This window comes from Gigantopelta aegis, chromosome 3 (genome assembly GCF_016097555.1).
Source record: "Gigantopelta aegis isolate Gae_Host chromosome 3, Gae_host_genome, whole genome shotgun sequence".
NCBI lineage: Eukaryota > Metazoa > Mollusca > Gastropoda > Neomphalida > Peltospiridae > Gigantopelta > Gigantopelta aegis.
In genome coordinates, this window is record NC_054701.1 from 58,527,543 (window position 1) to 58,547,921 (window position 20,379).

The 20,379-nt window shown below is 37.6% G+C and overlaps 1 protein-coding gene across 1 annotated transcript; it reads right to left on the reverse strand.

The window, feature by feature from the left end:
* Nucleotides 1-4,266: 4,266 nt before the first annotated feature.
* LOC121368322 (solute carrier family 35 member E3-like) lies at nt 4,267-20,333 on the reverse strand. Its single transcript, XM_041493004.1, has 6 exons — nt 19,878-20,333; nt 18,453-18,563; nt 10,014-10,172; nt 8,584-8,666; nt 6,042-6,154; nt 4,267-4,862 (listed from the first exon to the last, which is right to left on the reverse strand). The coding sequence occupies exons 1-6, from the start codon at nt 20,262-20,264 to the stop codon at nt 4,795-4,797; spliced, it is 921 nt and encodes a 306-aa protein (XP_041348938.1). The 5' UTR covers nt 20,265-20,333; the 3' UTR covers nt 4,267-4,794.
* Between the last annotated feature and the right edge of the window lie 46 nt (nt 20,334-20,379).

Consider the following 20,379-nt stretch of genomic DNA (forward strand, 5'->3'; position numbering starts at 1 on the left):
TGGTAAACAAATGTCACATACATGTAGGTTAAAGAGTTTGCATTTATGCCTCTGTTTTCCCTGTTACACTCTAGTTTTTTAAAACAATCTGAATATGAATAGGATACAAAGTAATAGCAATACTGAGAACAGTGTGTAAAGTGGTTTGTACATCTTTTTTAATAATAATGTACGGATATTGAAAAAAAAAAAGGAGTGAAAATAGCCGAGGTAATAAACAGAATAACAAACTCTGTCACAGTAATTACCATCAAATTTATGTCCCTTGTGAAATAATTTTCATTTCAGAGCTTCTAGATTTGTTATAAACATCCACTAGCCATGGGATCAGTGATTTAAAAAAGTGACCAGCCATGATTAAAAATTCTCTACCCCTACTTTAAGTACAATTTTACTAATAGGAATAATTGGACATGTTGGGTAACACTCGGGAGACAGGAGCATAATGAAGTGGGTGAAACTAGGTGTATGTGATCTTAAAACTTCCCATTGAACCTAGCGGTGCACTCACTCGGAGTCAGAGTCTATACTCGCATGAAAAATCATGCATCGCCTTAGGTGGGATATGAACCCAGTACCTACCAGCCTCAGATTATCCACTATGTTAGTACTAGCATCTTCATAAAGGACTTTTAAATTTTAAATATTAATTTTCATAAAAATAGGTTTCCTTTTTAATTAATGATGAAAACCTCATTAAAAGTAAAAATGAATGAATGAATGAATGAATGAATGAATGTTTAATGACACCCCAGCACGAAAAATACATCGGCTATTGGGTGTCAAAAGTAAAAAGGAATGCGAGTCTACATGACCTAATAAGACAGCTATTACAATCAGGGGTGGGGAAAAGCCATTTTTTCCCGGTCTGGGACCGATTCTCGATCTCTGAGACTGAAATTATTTTTTAAAAACGCGCGTTTGCCGGTCCCACTTTTGTCATTCTTGTCGGTCCGTAGCACCTGTCCATTTCTATTTTTGGAACAAATTCCTATCGGTCAAGTGGACCGGCCAGCCCAGACATCGGTATCTCGTGCATGATTTAAAATAATAAATAAATAGTGGTCAATATGGCTGGTGTTTCAGACGTTTGTGATTTTAAAGTCTGCCCAAGTATATCGCCAGTCACTGAAGTCGGACCTACAGTAGTGTTAATCGACTGCCACTAGGCTAGACATTTGTCAAAGTCGCTGAGCCGGTCAAGAGATTACACAGACATTAACGATAGCACCATTCTTGGTTTAGAGAGCCATCAAGGTATTACACTCCAATTAAAACAAAGGACCCAGAATTTGCAACTGGTCACAATCAACACCTGTCAACACCTATGTACGGAGCTATGTCGGGTCGAGTGTCCTAGTCTGAATCAAGAGGCTTTTGTGCAATACAAACTGCTTAAAATAGCATAAAATATAATGAAATAATCTATAATTGTATTTAATGTTGACTGTTCAGTGTAGTGTATCCAATAATTATAAAGGATTTTAAAATTAACAAAAGGTTTCCACCTGTTTTTTTAACAAGTGGGAGTAAGCAGAACAGCTACATGTACTGTTATCTCGAGCTAGTAGAGGTCAAATTTCATCCAATCAGTGATGACGTTATTAATCTCGTTGTCTAAACATGTGCTAGCTCAGGCTGTCAAACGCTTCAACGCTGCCATCTTTTATTAATTTTCAGGACACAGTACTAAATACTCGTACTTTTTATACATATATGGGAATTAAAATGCATAACTTTTATTCCTTTTTTATATTATTTACTCTATTATGTAAAATATATACAATTTGTGGGGGTTTTCACTGATCATATGTGATTAATTTTTTTTTTTAAATTCATGTTTTCATGTTTATCGTTTCGCGTTCATGATTCAAGATAAAACTATACAAATATCACCTATGATTTAAAAAAAAAACTATTTGGCAAATATCGTTTTTTAAATGTTCTTTTTTTTTAAATTCCTTTCTCTCCCCCCCCCCCCCCCCCCGGTAGTGACGACATCAAGTGGGACCGATTGACAATTTTATTTTTCCCCACCCCTGATTACAATGCATGTGTCAAACATAATCAAGCATTCTAACAGAAAATAATTTGAGACAGAGGGTATGTAATAAAAACAAAGCAGACCATAAGTGGCTAGTACTAGGTGGCTATGGGTTTGAAATGTTTAAAATTAGAAACTGCATTTGATGCACGTTGACAAATTTTAAACAGAAGTTCTCTTACTCTGTTATCTATCTAAAAAAATATATCCATTAATTTCCAAGATTTTATGGTATGTAATGTGATAATGTAACTGACAGCCTAAAGAATGTGAGGAAATATGTTGTCATCATATGTTAATCCTATTTCACAGCAAGGAATGTTTTATATGACAAACAAGACAGTACACACCACAGTATTTGATATACCAACAAAAGAATAGAATATATATTGCACTTAAAGTGCTCCCTGCCTGAACAAGGTCAGAAATTAGCTATTTTTATGAGGTAGTCTAGTCAAATCAAAAAGTAGGTTGTGGTAACCTAGTTATGGCAACACACACCCATCCCAAGTTATACATGCATACAAGGTTTTATGGTCCTATATATACTAGGCGGCAATAAAAACGCAATCTCGGAAATGATCATGGTTTATTTTATTATGCGAGATCCCACAAAAATGAAACTGATACCACCAGTGAGACCAACCACTGGCCCATCTGACTGGCATTGTCAGCCGCCAACAGTGAATCGCGCATAACGTCTCTGGCGATGTCAACATCATGGGGGTCAGTATTTCGTGTGACCTCCATGTGCTGCGATGCACGCCTGCAGCCTCCTAGGCATGGACATGCACAGGCGCCTCACCACACGTCGTGGGATGGCTGCCCAGTGATGCTGCAATGCCTGCTGCAGCTCAGCGAAGTTCTGTGGTGGATTCGGTTGGTTTTGAACACGACGTCCCAGCTCGTCCCACATGTGCTCTATTGGGTTCATGTCCGGGGAAACTGCTGGCCAGTCCAACACAGTGACATGGTGGGCACGAAGAAACGCCTGTGTACGCCTGGCAGTGTGCGGCCAAGCGTTGTCTTGCTGGAAGACGAGCCTGTTTCCGCCATGCCATCTCATCAATGGGAGGAGGACCGGCCGCAGGATGTTGTCGACGTAGTGTTGCGCATTAAGGTTTCCCTGTACCACCACGAGTTCGGACCGGAAGTCAGCACTGATGGCGCCCCAAACCATGACTCCGCCGCCCCCGTAGCGGTCCCTCTCCAGAACTCAGGCCTGCGCGACACGTTCTCCACGACGGCGGTAAATGCAATGACGTCTGTCCGTGACACTCACGTTAAATCTCGATTCATCCGAGAAGATGACATCTCGCCATCTCCTGGGTCGCAAATGCCCACCATTCCTGGCCCATAAGAGTCTTGCTTGACGATGTCTGTGCAGGAGGATAAGGCCACGGTAGGGTCGGTGGCAATGCAGTCGTGCTGCGGCAAGACGTCTCCGGACAGTTCGGGCGCTGATGAGTCGTCCCCTGGTTCCCACTTCAGTCCTGGCAGTGGTTGCGGCTGTCAAAAACTGATTGCGCAGGTGCCGCAACTGTATGTTCCGGTCCTGTCTATTGGTCGTTACGCGTGGTGTGCCCGAACGACGGCGGTCATTGACGGTCCCTGTCGTCTGATATCGGTTGAGGAGCCGATTAATGGTTGACGGGTGCACGTGGAACCGTTGTGCTACCCACAATTGCGAGTTTCCGGCATTCAACAAGCCAATGGCTTGATTCCGATCAGCGTTGTTCAACCGAGGCATCGTGTAGGAGTGAGATACTCATTGCCACCCGCGTGTTCTGAGTGTGCCCGGGTATCAGGAAATGCATGTGCAAAGTGTTATTTCGCCAAGTGGTTGTGTGTGCGCGATTTACCGGATAATGCGTTTTTAGCGTTGTTCCCCTTATGTTGGGAACAGGCCGGAAGTCGACCTTTACATGCTGCTGAAATAATGTGTACCACTGTACCATGTACATTGACGAATAGCGTCAACTAAGTCCAACCGGAACGTATATTATTTTGACAAAAGGAAATTGCGTTATTAATGACGGCTAGTATGTGTGTATATATATATATATATATATATATATATATATTTTTTTTTCATTTCAACTTATTTTCAAGCTTATATCCAATTAAGGTTCAAGCACGCTGTCCTTCGCACACACCTCAGCTATCTGGGCTGTCTGTCCAGGACAGTGGGTTAGTTATTTGTGGTTAGTGAGAAAGAAGAGGGTGTAGCGGTCTTACACCAATCGAGTCATTAAAACTTGCTCTGGGTGGGAGCCGGTACTGGGCTGTGAACCCTGTACCTACCAGCCGTACATCTGATGGCTTAACCATGACACCACCGAATCAATAAGGAAAATATGGCTCGGATAAGGATTTCCTTTAATATGCAGTAATGCTTGTAAAGTAGGTCACTGTGACCTAGTTATGGTACCTGACAGACCACCTTCCCAAGTTGTACTTGCATGCAAGGTTTGATGCTCCCATATGAATTAATAAGAAAGATATTCTTCACAAAGGAAAAGTTTATATACCATAATATGACCCATCAAAAGTTAAGGATTCTGACATATTGTCTTAGAGAAGAGTTGAGGCAGGAATACCCGAAAATATTGTAAGAGAACCAAGAGCATTTAAAAAGAGCCTTAAATAAATTACATTATAAAATACACCTGTAATAGTGAATAAATATAGAAAGAAGCAAAAGTTGTGTGTGGTTTAAAATAAAGAATTTAAAGTAATGAGACACATCTTCACTTGGAGACTGGCAAGGTTGGCAATTTTCTCTCCTGTAGCTTGAAGTACGTATACGCCATGACACCTGCAAATACAACCATGTGTATAATGAAAACAAAGTAAGTGGAGATCTGCTTTAATGCTGGCTTTATATTGGATATCCTCTACAACTTTATTTTAAAAATCATATGAAAAAGTGTGCATACATGTAAATAAATCCAGAATAGATTTCTTAACAAGTCACTTTATTAAGTTTACTAAAATGTTATTGTATTATCTAATTTATAACACTAATATGCTTACAGACACTCAGTAAAAGAATGTTGTAAGTTAGCACTGAAAGGAAAGAAAGGAAATGTTTTATTTAACGATGCACTCAGCACATTTTATTTACGGTTATATGGTGTCGGACATATGGTTATGGACCACACAGATATTGAGAGAGGAAACCCGCTGTTGCCACTTTATGGGCTACTCTTTTTGATTAGCAGCAATCTTTTATATGCACCATCCCAGAGACAGGATAATACATATCACGGCTTTGTTACACCAATTGTGGAGCACTGGCTGGAATGAGAAATAGCCCAATGGGTCCACCGATGGGGATCGATCCTAGACCGACCACGCATCAAGCGAATGCTTTATAACTGGGCTACGTCCCGCCCCAGCACTAAAAGATTTACCCCCAACCTGTTAAAGTACATTTGTGAGAACATCATACATGTACTTGTATGTATGTATGTTACTATTGAAAACACATACAACTAACAATTTAATAACAGTTTAAAGACGTACAACTAACTGCTCATACATGTACATGATGACCATGATGCAGTCTTAGTGCTAAGAGCACCTTAAGTGCATAACTACTTCATGCACTTAGAGTTATCATAGCACTAAGATTGCTTCATGGAATAGGGCCCAGGTCACCATCAATTGGGGGGAAAAAAAAGTTTGGAGAAATTTTAATATCTTGAACATTTACAAGTGATATGGAGAAAACTTAAGGCGTTTTCTCTTTTATAGATACATTACCTGTCCTCATAAAAAAGCCAAAGTAAAAGACATCCTAACCGATCAGCGAAGGAAAAAAGAAGGAAGTTACAGTCACGTGACTGAAACTAGAGGGAGCATACAGCAGAAGAATTTAGGCCATCCCATTGGCTTTTGGGATGTTTGGACCAAACTACTAGCCGTGTGGGGAGGGGGGTGTTTGAGGACAGGTAATGTGGAAAAGAAAAAGTGTTAAAGCTGATTTACTTACCTGCTAATGTTGTGATTATGCCTGATACTTGAAGTAGTTGGAGCTGTTCATTGAACAAAACATAACCTCCCGTTAAAGTGAGGCAGAATTTAAGGTGTCCAACCATGTTGTATCTGTGTATTGTTAAGTATAATCATTTCAAACACTAATTAGCAAATTGTATCCACATAATAAATTACTACAAAATACCAATTATATCTTGTTTCTATATAGTGGCAATCTTTAATTTCTCCAATACAAAATACAATGCAATAGGCATGCAATGCATTATGACCACAGCATTTTAAGTAGATCTGAAAGATGTATTTCAAACAATGGGATGAAGGTAGTTCTTTAGTAGAGCTTCTGCCTTCCATGCAATATGTCAAAGAAATTATCTCTTTCGTGGAACACTTTACATTATTTTCCATGACTGCCTATGCTCAGTAACTTGTATATCAAAGGACTTTAAATATTTGTTACACTGCATGATGATGTTCCTGTAGTCTTGAGTATGTTTTAAATAATACAATCGGAGTTGGCTGTAATCTCCGTTCAGAAACACATTTTTACAGTCAGCCGTATTAAAACAACTTGGAATAGATACATATATTTATTCTCTTTTTTTTCTGGAGTTGCAGGATAAAAAAAACACCATGTTAATGTCATAGGATATTAGCTTCATGAAGTTATCACGTCCAGAAAGAATGGTGAATTCCACTTGGCAAGCCTTGCAGATTTCCCAATTCTTACCTTCACACGATAAAGCCGACATCCTATGTACATCTAGAACCTGTTATTCTCTATGTAGTTGTAGACCGGCCTCGGTGGCGTCGTGGCAGGCCATCGGTCTACAGGCTGGTAGGTACTGGGTTCGGATCCCAGTCGAGGCATGGGATTTTTAATCCAGATACCGACTCCAAACCCTGAGTGAGTGCTCCGCAAGGCTCAATGGGTAGGTGTAAACCACTTGCACCGACCAGTGATCCATAACTGGTTCAACAAAGGCCACGGTTTGTGCTATCCTGCCTGTGGGAAGCGCAAATAAAAGATCCCTTGCTGCCTGTCGTAAAAAAGAGTAGCCTATGTGGCGACAGCGGGTTTCCTCTAAAAACAGTGTCAGAATGACCATATGTTTGACGTCCAATAGCCGATGATAAGATTAAAAATCAATGTGCTCTAGTGGCGTCGTTAAATAAAACAAACTTCTTCTATGTAGTTGTCTTTGTTTATTGCCCAAGCAACAAGTGTTATAGAATGGAGAGGTCATATTGCAGCTTAAACAGCTTTAGTTTCATACACAGGCCTCAGTGGAGTTGTGGTTGTTAAGCCACTGGACATAAAGCTGGTAGGTACAGGGTTCGCAGCCCAGTACTGGCTCCCACCCAGAGCGAGTTTTAATGACTCAGTGGATAGGTGTAAGACCACTACACGTCTTCTCTCTACTAACCACTAACCTACTGTCCTGGGCAGTCAGACCAAATAGCTAACTTGTGTTTCCAGGACAGTGTGCTTGAACCTTAATTGGATATAAGCACGCAACTAAGTTGAAATGAAAAACAAAAGGTTTTATACTCCGCAACCACTAGTTTTATAACAAATTAAATTACAAGATATACAGGATTTGGACAATATGTAATGAGGAGTAAATAGTTGTGTAATTAGTGTATTTTAATATTTTCTGTATCTATTTTTATATTTTATCTATGTTTTCTAAGTTAAGACATTCTTTTTGGAATATCGTATTTGGTGGAGACAACGTTCTAACTTTTTACTGGCATGATAGCCAATTATAGTGTTTTATTTTATCATGTGATGTTTCATGTAACATATCCGTGCAACATTCACAAACACTGGCACACCACCACAATACAACAAGAGGGAAGGGTTTTTCAGTCTGTTCATCACCAGTCGATCACCCATTATCACAGTACATGACGTACACACACAATTGTTTGATCATACCTTTGAGAGATTGGTCGCAAACAGTGAAGATGTCTTTTTATTATTTTAACCTGTACTTCCTTCTGGTTCCTCCTGGGAATAAATCCTGAACCTTTACCCCACCTTGTTACCATTCAACGAGTGTGTTACAAATGTATCTGTAGATGATGGGGGGGGGGGGGGAGGGGGCAAAGAGGGCTAATGCTTCAGCCTTCATGCAAAGAGATTTTTCCGCTACAGTCCAGTGCATATACAGTACTTGTACATGCAATATACGTAACTCATCTAAATCGAACACCTGCAGGACCAAGGACAAGGTCCAGTAATATGGCATATCTGGATTAGAGATGCTATATTATGTACACGTTTAAAAGAAGGACTGTTTTGAGTGAATTCCAGTTTACAGGGGGTCCAATTTTGAAGGGTGTAACTGTATATTAGTAGACTGAATTACATCATATTCTCAGTGATGTTGAAAAACACGTAAACAATAACATATCAGCTGTTTCTCAACAGTGTGTGGTCTGCTCAGAGAAACTTTAAAAACATTTTTCAATTATTTGTTTTCAAAACTATAGTGAATATGTTCACAAAAGCTAAACTGTTGAAGAAAGGATACGTTACTGGTGATGTGTTTCCTATGATCCAGTAGATTGAAAGATTCACAGAAAAAGCTACAACTCCTGACAGGAAAACCAAAAGCTGAAAAAGAAGTCAGACGTTAAGTCACTGTACACACATGTACAATGTATGTATACTACACTACAGATATATGTCATTTCACATAAAAAAAATAAACATTAATAATAATATTATATATCGATGACTTTTATAGTATGATTTACTAATTATAATATAACAATTTATTACATTGGCTACTGGTTGTCAATTAAACATTTGGTAATTTAGACATATAGTTTTAGAGGAAAGCTGCTTCATTTTTTCATTGGCAGCATGGGGTCTTTTATATCCAATCTCCCAGTGAGGACAGCACATGCAACGGCCATTTTTTTTACCAGTTATGGGACAATGGTTGGGATGAGGAAAACCCAATAACCCAATGGGTCCAGCGAGGAGGTTTGATCCTACGAGTCATTCACAACAAGCAATCACTATACCGACTGAGCTCAAACCTGCCCCTCATCAATGTACAATTATGTAAGTGTGATAAACCGTATAAAACTGTGGACCATAATGACATTTGTATCTCTTACACATCAGTAGATCCCCACAAATGAAAAGCAATACATTAATTAATTAGAAACACAACTAAATTACACATACATGTAGTTTGAAACCCACATAAACCAGGATTCCCCCCCCCCCCCCCCCCCCATCCTCAACATAATCCATTTTCCATGTTATTTCTGCATTTTAAAAATCTGAATAACAAATAACATTATTTTTTTAAGGGATCAAAATAGAACAAATTATATAAAAGCAGAAAAGTTGTATTTTAGGTCACACTTCAATTACATGTGAGGAGCCCATTTTATAATGCAGCTACAAAAACACTACATGCACATGTAGTTACCAGTAATGGAACACCTCCAACAGCAGGGCTCGCACTGGAATGAATTTTGTTTCAGTCAATTTTCAGATATGTGAAGAATGTCATATTATTAAAAAGTGGTTAATTTAAAGATAATTTTATTAGCCAAAGACTAAATGCTGTAGCCACTTTGTATAAAAATTAGCATTTGGCTAACTTGGCACTGGATAGGGTGAACCCAGAATAGTACTTTGAAAAGAGATAGTCACTGCATTTTGATTAACTGACTCCCACATTGCTTCTAAGAACTGAAAAGTTAACATACACTAACTGAAAACTGGTCTCAGTTGTGTGATTGTTAAGCCATTCGACATAGGGCTGGTAGGTACTGGGTTCGCATCCTTGTACCAACTCCTACCCAGAGCTAGTTTAATGACTCCGAGGGTAGATGTAAAGCCACTGTACCGACTTCTCTATCACTAACTACTGTCCTCAACAGATAAAAGTACAAAAATATGTATAAACAAACAACAAGTAAACATTTAAGAGTTGTTTACCAGAGCTTCGAGTGGCCAGCTGAACAGCAGGCCGTGGTACTGGTTGACTGGTTCAAAGAACGGAATCACGCAGATCAGGAGCAGGGCGGACAGCGGTGCCTGGTAGTACAGTAGCTGCATCGAGTTCACCTGAAACTCATGTTGCTTTTCTCCAACCAACTACAACAGGAAAAACAGTCTCAGGTTAAATCAGATTGCTTCTCTCCAACCAACTACAACAGGAAAAACAGTCTTAGGTTAAATCAGATTGCTTCTCTCCAACCAACTACAACATGAAAAACAATCTCAGTTTAAATTGGTTTATGTTTAACTTGACAGGGCTACATGTAACTCTGGGTGAGCAAAACAATTCGCTAAATTATCTTTAAATATACAAAATCCACTGTTATTTTTCAACAAAATACCAATTACATGTCAGGGTTCTCACAGACCCAGAGTCCCGGGTCCCTGACGCAGCGATCAAGAATAGGACGCACCATATTGCATACACATGCGTCCCTGTGGACACAGTATATTTTTATTTTTTATTTAACTTCATGATGTATTACATGAAATATTTTCGCCAAATCAAAATATAATTCGTCATTTGTTCCTGAAATTCGCAATTGGCGAATTTGGCTAGTGGCAGAGTTAGCACTGACTTGTGTTGCTTCTCTCCAACCAACTACAACATGAAAAACAGTCTCAGTTTACATCGGTTTGTGTTTAACTTGTGTTGCTTCTCTCCAACCAACTACAACATGAAAAACAGTCTCAGTTTACATCGGTTTGTGTTTAACTTGTGTTGCTTCTCTCCAACCAACTACAACATGAAAAACAGTCTCAGTTTACATCGGTTTGTGTTGAACTTGTGTTGCTTCTCTCCAACCAACTACAACATGAAAAACAGTCTCAGTTTACATCGGTTTGTGTTCAACTTGTGTTGCTTCTCTCCAACCAACTACAACATGAAAAACAGTCTCAGTTTATATCGGTTTGTGTTTAACTTGTGTTGCTTCTCTCCAACCAACTACAACATGAAAAACAGTCTCAGTTTACATCAGTTTGTGTTTAACTTGTGTTGCTTCTCTCCAACCAACTACAACATGAAAAACAGTCTCAGTTTAAACTGGTTTGTGTTTAACTTGTGTTGCTTTTCACCAACAAACTACAACATGAAAAACAGTCTCAGTTTAAACTGGTTTGTGTTTAACTTGTGTTGCTTTTCACCAACAAACTACAACATGAAAAACAGTCTCAGTTTAAACTGGTTTGTGTTTAACTTGTGTTGCTTTTCACCAACAAACTACAACATGAAAAACAGTCTCAGTTTAAACTGGTTTGTGTTTAACTTGTGTTGCTTCTCTCCAACCAACTACAACATGAAAAACAGTCTCAGTTTACATTGGTTTGTGTTTAACTTGTGTTGCTTCTCTCCAACCAACTACAACATGAAAAACAGTCTCAGTTTACATTGGTTTGTGTTTAACTTGTGTTGCTTTTCACCAACAAACTACAACATGAAAAACAGTTTCAGTTTAAACTGGTTTGTGTTTAACGTGTGTTGCTTTTCACCAACAAACTACAACATGAAAAACAGTCTCAGTTTACATCGGTTTGTGTTTAACTCGTGTTGCTTTTAACCAACCCACTACAACATGAAAATCATTCTCAGGTTAAGTCGGTTTGTGTTTAACTTCTGTTGCTTCTCACCAACCAACTACAACTGTACAGAAAAACATTCTCAGGTTAAATTGGTTTGCTCTTCACCAGCCAACTACATGTACAACATGAAAAACAGTCTCAGTTTAAATCAGTTTGTGTTTAACTTGTGTTGCTTCTCACCAACCAACTACAACACGAAAAAAAACAGTCTCAGTTTAAATAAGTTTGTGTTTAACTCATGTTGCTTTTAACCAACCAACTACCACATGAAAATCATTCTCAGTTTAAATCGGTTTGTGTTTAACTTGTGTTGCTTCTCACCAACAAACTATAACAGAAAACAGTCTCAGGTTAAATCGGTTTGTGTTTAACTTGTGTTGTACAGGTTCATACATAACTCCTGGGTTTTGTTTACTGATATTTACGTAATTTAAATCAGTTCATGTTTTAATTCCAATTGCTTCAATCCATCCAAATGTAAGAAAACCAGTTTCACAATTATCATGCAATATTCGGCCACCAAAATATTAATTTGTTATTCATGTACCTGTATGTAAATGTGTATGTGCATTGATGGGTGGATGATGGGATGGATGGATGGATGCATGGATGGATGCATTGATGGATTGATGGATGTATGGATGCATTGATGGATGGATGGATGTATTGATGGATGAAAGGATGGATGGATGCATTGATGGATTGATGGATGGATGAATGTATTGATGGATGGATGGATGGATGGATGGATGGATTGATGGATGGATGGATGCATTGATGGATGGATGGATCGATGGATGTGTCTACCCAAGTATGGACGGATAGATCATTACATGCAGATTAAACATACTGTTATGGCATGCAGCTACTTATCTAAAGAAAGAAATCAATTCTCATTAATAGTGTGGTAGCCCTGTGGCAAAATTAACTATGACCTAAATCAAATTGGTACACAAGTTTTTTGTGATGTAGCACTATCACAAAGACCATCTCTACATATTGCAAAAGTTAGAAATGTGTGTGGCTCTGCATAGTTATTTAATATTGATTTGATGACATCATTATGTAAACAACTACCATCGACGTCCCAAACTGCGTTCGGCCAATGACAAAAACAGTAATACGATACTTGCAGAAAAAATATTATATATTTTTCAATTGATTACATGAAATAAAACATATTCCAATCAGTTAAAGAAAAAATAAATCAACATGGATGTAAAACGAATCCATTCTAGTAAACATGAGTATAACACCGTCCAGTCAACAGGAAACCATTTTTGTTTCTAACTGTTCTAGCACGTGCGTTTGGAAAAATAACTTTGTCACGCCTGCGCGGTTCGTCATTTTCAATTTTTTAAAGCCACTACATGGTAAAATAAGTTTTTCAACTATGCACAGTGAACGAACACTTTGATTAATATTTTTAAAAGGAAAATTTCAATTTCTCAAGAGTAGTCAGTTTACCTCTTTTCCCCCCATGATCGCTGACAGCAATTGATGTTAATACAGACAGGCAATGCGTCCATACCAGTTGATAGTTTGTAAAATATAAATTTTCTAATGAAGTGAACATTATTAATTAAAACAATTTATACACTCAGAATTATTTGCAATTGTTCTGAATGTATTAGGTCTATTATTCACTACAGTAGGGTCACAAAATGCAGAATACGTTTTGGAAATCAAATATAATAATTGAAAAAACATTCTAGAAATAGGCATGGAAGTTGTTAAAAATAAATGATTTGGCCTTGTTGAGCTGGCACGTGTGAGGTCATGTGACACCTAATGTTAATTCAGCTTCCTCCATTTTAAGTCAATTTCTACAAGCCATGTGGACCTGATATTGGTACTTTTAATGAATATACAAAAATTACTTAGTAAAATTATTGGTTTTAGGAGGTTGTAAAGTGTTATATTTAGATACTTATTTGTCTAAACTTTATTGTTAATGAAAATGTTCCCGAACTGTTAAGAAAAATCTCACAAATGAACCGACAAGTTTGTTTGTCCAAATAAACTAAGACGTCATGTGAGCCAGTTAGAGTGTGATGTACTAACACAATGAGCAGATCAGTGTCTTCTCCAACCATTGCAGTAACATTGCTTTTTGCACACTCTGTTGTTGCAGTGACAATCTGTAAGTCAGCATCAGCTTTTGCATAAATGATTGTTCATGTATTTTCCAAAGAACTGCGAAGGGCACAAATGGAACGCTGCTTGTTCTCTTTGGTAAAAAACAAACAAATGCTCTTTTGTAGATCTGAGCATCATATCAGGCACAAAATGAACAGCATTCGCTTTCCATACCTTAGCACGCCTTATGTGGGTCATTTATTTTGTTGTGGGTCTTGGCAATCTGCCAATCACAACAACAGCTTCAGGATAGTATTCAGTCAATGAAGTAAGGAGCTTTCATCAATTACTAACTGTACGTCATTTTGTACTAACGGACTAAGAGCGTTACCATTGACAAGAACAAGTTTCCAAAGCTCATTTGCCAGTGCTGCCTTATTTTATGTCATCAGAGATGGTATTGGCTGCTGTTATGACACATTGCAAAAGAAGTTGCAGGTCGACTGATTGTGGCCTACCATCCACGTTACAGACATGTTTTTCTCCTGCATCTGGACTTCCTTCTTCTTCAGGGTAATCTCTGCTGCTGTTTGGCTTTGAGAATTTTAAGACCGACATAAAAAAAAATGTCTTTGTCGTGTTAACGTTGACAAATGAATTTTCGAGATAACACCAATAGCAATGTTTCTAAGGGTGGGACCGTCAGCAAATTGATTTCGTTCCCAAAGGTAGGATGTAATCACAATCATATCCTCTGTGTCCTTTGCCGTTTGTGTGGATCCAACTCTCTGTGCTGTTCGCTCGTACGTCGCTGAGTTCCAGTGACTTCCTGCATGACATTGCTAATATCAGCACATGCTGGCATGGGATGCACTCACTTTGCATGTTGCGATTCCGTTGTTTTTGTCCCTTGAATGAGGCCATCTGCTGTTTTACACTGCGCATCAGGGTCTGCTCAATAGTAAAATCTGGTGAAATGCCATCCTAGTATATGTTGCTTATCTCACGACATGGTATCCATCCGTGAAGCGTTTATCGACAACCTGGTCAGTTTTGTCAAGTTTGGTTATCTGTTGCAGGAACAGATAGCAGAGTTTGTATATAAGTTGTGTCCAGCTACAGCAAGATATGGGAGTATCTTATGTACAGCTGACCGGTGAAGGAACCAGCATCCAGAAAACATTTTATTATATCAGCCATAGACATATACTGCATCCATAGTTCACTAGTTCTTCCAGTCAATATCAGTTTCGTTTCATGCAGCTTTCTGCTGATCCTGGTGAGATGGTCATTGTTTTTCACAGAGCCATGTGACAGTTCACCCTTCAATAGTTTGTTGTGCAAGGAAGAGTCTGAGATCACTTCAAGATCTTCCCTGCCCTCGAATTCACTCGCTACACACAACAATATCATTTTCAAATATGAGGGAACTCAAGTTTGGGAACTGCTTCCAGCTCTACTTGACAGTCAGTTTCCTGGTCAGTGTTTTAGAGTCTCTTCCACTAGTAGTTGGTATGACAGTCTTCCCATCCACGTTGATGGTCTTTTCGCACAGTGCACACAGCTCCATGGTCTTTCAGAATTATGTCCCTAAAAACCAAAATGTACGGTTAACATGTATGCAGGTTGAATTTAACATGAATTTGTGTACGTGGGCCTTCAACGACGCCCCATTATAACATTTTGTAACATTACGACCAACTCCTATAAAGTGGTGTGTGTGTGTGTGTTATTATTATTATTAAAGGCATACTGTCACGGATGTAAGGACCTTATTTCACTAAAAATGGATAATAAATGAAAATCACATCTAATTTTTGAAAACCAAATCTGGCTATCACATCATCCTAACTGAACCATGATGGAGTGAAATCCATGTCAACCCTCTCAGCAATTTTACTTTTTAAATTATGGACCATTGCCATAATTCAGTTATTTTTACAAAATATCATTAATAAGTGGAGTATAGTGGTTACGCAGATAGTTGAATAAATGTACATTTAGGGACAAATCAAATTTATATCGTTACGGGAAATACTTTGTTAGATCATTTAATAGTCAATAGTCTGTGACAATATGCCTTTAAATGCCAGAGAAAAGAACAAATACTCTGCACTGACTTTATAAATAAAATAATTAGTACATTGGTCCAGTTTTGTGTTTTTTTCATAACGTTAGTCAATTCTTTACAACATCCCGTACCTACCCTTAACATTACGTAATTATTTAACAGCCCATGTTCTTTTAAGAAATTAGTTCTTCAAAGGGAACAATCACACACTGAGTAACAAAATGAATTTACAACGTTGAATTATCGACAAAACAAAAATAACTTATTAATAAAAATGCAAATAATAACAATAATACTTTGACCCATTTGGTCAGCCATACATTTCAGGGCTCGCGCTGTCGGTAGCCAAATTAGCCATTGGCTAATTTTTACAAAAAATGGCTAATAAAATTTGCAAGTGGCTAAAATTTTGGCTAAGCCATTTTCTGTCTTCTGATGTGAACAAACGGTTACATAATCTATCCGACACCTTAAACATAATAATACTACCAAATATTCAATTAGCGTAATAGCGATCTCGCGACCGGTAACGAGAAACGGCCTTATGATGTTTGCGTATTTTAATAATCACGGTTATTACTTTTAACGGCATGCATTCAGCATGTATGACAGCAATGTCTGGAAGATCTGTAGCTTGTTATTTTTACTTTGTAAAATCTTTGAACCAAAGTAATAAAAACAGACCGTCAATGCGTGTCAATTTGAATACACATGCCAGTTCAGGGCCGAAAGACATGTAGGCCATCTCAAGGGCCGAGTTCAGCCAGACCGTTCGTTGGCTGAACTGAGGACAGCTCTCAGTGGAATATACGTCACGCTTTTCAGAGTCAGCCGACACCCGCGTGTCAAGAGACATCGTTGCGAACATTAAACAATACGATAACGCAAAAGTAAATCTTGATGTAAATTTGTAGAAAAACAATAGTTATTCGCATCAATGAATACCTAACTGCAGTTTTTGTTTATTCCTTTGTCTTTGTTAATTTCGTACCCATGCAGATCGCGATCGCCGGAAATGAACATGCAGTATTTAAATTTTGTAAGCAGAAATCACAACAAGCATTTAACACGACGCTGAAATCAACCGTAACAACATGGCACAAATTATGAAATTGTTTGGGGTGGGGAATTGACGGGTCACTTAAAAAAAAGCAAAGAAAAAATAAATAAATTGAAACTAACGTAAAGATTGCTATTTAAAGAAATAATGAGCTCTATATATATAAAAAAATAAAAGCTCTCAAATTTTTATTTGGGAAAAAACGAAGAAAGAAAAAAAAAACCATATTCCATAAACATCCAACCCACCCCCATATTTCTGTATGTTTGTTAATTTAATGTCATAGGCCTTAGAAATAGGGTTGGGTGTATGGGGTACTGGCTTCAAACTCTGAAAATATTGCGTAACCCCATCCCAACCCCACCCCCGCTGAAAAATCGAAGTAATGTATTACCTGCCTCTACCCCCATTGTGGTTTTGTTATTCCTATTTATTCCAGTTTGTACACAATTAGCTGAAAAAAGATACATTTTCATATTCATATATAAATACTCAATACAGTACTGCGGAAAAGAAATTTGGCTAAATCATTTTCAGTATGGCTAATAAAAATTCCATTTGGCTAATATTTTGGCTACAAGTATTTTTGATCCAGGGTGAGCCCTGCATTTCCCCCTCACAAACCAGTTTATTAATTATTATGCATATTCAGTTGCTCTATTATCAAGTTAAATTTGACGGATGGTAAATTTCAAAAATATTTGCAATAAAATATTATCTCTGCATTTGTGAAAAAGATAAATATTCAGATAGGATTGATGTCTGTACAATAGGGTTGGAGCTGCCGATTAATTACAAGGGTGAAAATAATCTAAAAAGCTGCATCCCATAGCTGTTTGCATCCGAATGACGTCACTATTTGTATGACATTACTTTGCATATCCCAACAAATAATAATAGTCTAAGCCGCATGACACTTCCATTTTCACAATGCTGGAATTGTTTTGTTTGATGGTTATGAATGCATTCGACTGTTTGAAGAAAATATTGTAAAATATATTTTTTACCATGTATCAAAGATAGATCTAAAGTGAAACTACGATAAAATATATGATATTTATTGTGTATGAAGCTGAAACGACAGTGCCCGAATGCCATGTCCTCGATCGTCAAAAATAATAATAAAATAAAAAAAATTTAAAATCGTCTGCAGTGGGTGTAAAATCCCGTAGACATGAAAACAGGTAAATCATACAAACCATAATGACATAAAGAACACTTACCAGTATTTTGACGAAAATAGCTCCAAATCAAACAAGCGCGCTCTTGAATCTTCATTGGAATCAGGTCAGCTTCCGGTAAAACAAACAAGAAATTGTATGGCGGCCGCATGGTGTCACAATTGCAAAATTCGTTGTTTTTAAATCAAAATTGTATGATTATGCATAGGATGTGATAATTCTAACTCTGGATACGCACTAACCAATGGTCACTTTATCATATCCATACAAATATGTTTGTGTACCTTTTACTTTTACCCTATTGTTTCTGTGGTCTAGGCTATAAATTCTAGAATAGAACTGTCAAAAGTATAGATACACTGTACATACATGTATCACATATATGATAAATCTGTTTTACTTACCACCTGATAAACTGAAGTTACAAGCACTCCAATCGCTGCAAATGCAATGCCAGTGAAGTTGAATTTGACATCATAATAAGAATTTAGGAAAACTCCAATTGTGATAGGAATCTAAAAGAAATAGGACAATTTTATTTCAAAATGAAATTGTACACACTAAACATTCTACCCTATAAATTTGTAACAAGATATTCTTGGTAATAAAGAAAAGTACGTATACATAAAACTACAGGATACAGTACATGTATCTCTGCAGGTTCATGAATATGAAAACATGTTTTCCACTCTACTATGAGCAGGGTTTCTGCCAGAGGGTAAAACCAGCTTGGCACCATACCCAAATGTTTTTGCAGATTTTGTTTTTAAAGTTAACCTTTTGACAAAATTTATAATTTTTATAATTACTGTATGATTTTCTTAATCCTAACCCTAAACTTAACCCATTTTGTTTCTGGGGGAGGCCCCCCCCATACCTCCTGCTGACTGTGGTTGCATTTAATTCCATAGCGCCACACCCAAACATTTCTTTTTGGCAGAAACGCTGATGAGTACTACATGCATTTAAACTGAAGACCCAATTTTTTGTATTGCTAATTAAAGTTGTACCAAGTCTTGAAATCTCTATTTTAGTAGCACTAGAATATAACAATATTAATATTTATTAAAAAAAAAAATTTAATTTTAGAAAAGCTAAATGCAAATTTGACACAGTCAGAAAAGTAACACTTGTATCTACATCCCGGCATAGAGACATGTAAATATTTCTGAAGTTAAAGACTTTGACAGTTGATTTGAGCATGGAATACTCCTAGCTTCAAGAATGTATTTGGTGGAATTCTGTAATTTATAGCATAAGCCAGAAAATTGTTATTTTTTTAACTGGCCAGTGCATAGGTCATCAGATGAGTGCCGAAAAAGAAATGCATAAAACTGTTGATAGAAACATAATAGTTAGATGATTTTGGTGTCTATATTTTGGTACCATTTTAGCCAACGGTAGCAGGGGCATCGCAGATGGTACAGCCATGGCCGTACCACTTTTCAAAGAGGTACGGCATGGCCATACTACTTTTGTGTATGTGTGTGTGTGGGGGTTATATTTGCTATATCCACAGGTGAAAATGTCCTTACAAGTAATTTGAAAGGCGAGTCTGGCAACCATGAGCCATACCACTATTTTTTACACTGTGCTGCCCCTGGCTAGGCTCCGTTTTGTCTAATTTGGTTCCATTTTAGCATGTCCATTTTCACGGAAAACTATCCCCCACCCCCCCCATTAATGTAAAGAGATTTTATGATCGGATTTATATATGGAATGAATGATGGGGGTTACCGAGCGGATATTTTGCCCATTTTCACTATAACCCATGATCATGGGTCATTCATATCACATAAGTGACATATCAGACTACTCTTGAGTCTTACCAGTGTTGCTTTTACTTTCCATGAGAAGCTCTTGGAGTAAATGTTTGTTTGTATGACAATAATACAAGGCGTAGTCATTGTTTTTATTAACTGATATGTTCCAACAGTATTAGTTTCAAGTGATAAGTTGGTGAACACAACGAAACCACAAAATGTCAATGCCAGAGGAAGCATTTGAAAAAACGGCAAACTTTTAGGTTGGAAAAGATTTCCCATTTTGCACAAAAGTAGCCCAAAGGTGGTTATTACAAAATGAATGCATGTTAAAGACATATTTGGAAATCCATAATTTGAATAAAGCCATTTGTTTAGGAGAACAATAACAATAGAACTACAAATATTTATCAACAAACAAAACGTCACAACTGAATTACTGGGCGCAGCCATTGTTTTCGTTCCTTTTTCTATTTTTCCTCTCTTGATTTCTGGACCCGCTTTAAATTCAGTTCGCAACACAAATAAAACTATATTGCCGCCGTAAAGACAGTAAACAAGCTACGTC

Coding starts and splice junctions, on each gene's coding strand:
- LOC121368322 (XM_041493004.1), bottom strand. CDS start 20,264: ATGGCTGCGCCCAGTAATTCAGTTGTGACGTTTTGTTTGTTGATAAAT. Junction 18,564..19,877: donor GGAAAGTAAAAGCAACACTG/GTAAGACTCAAG, acceptor TATTTCTTTTAG/ATTCCTATCACAATTGGAGT. Junction 6,155..8,583: donor GGAAACACATCACCAGTAAC/GTATCCTTTCTT, acceptor AACAATACACAG/ATACAACATGGTTGGACACC.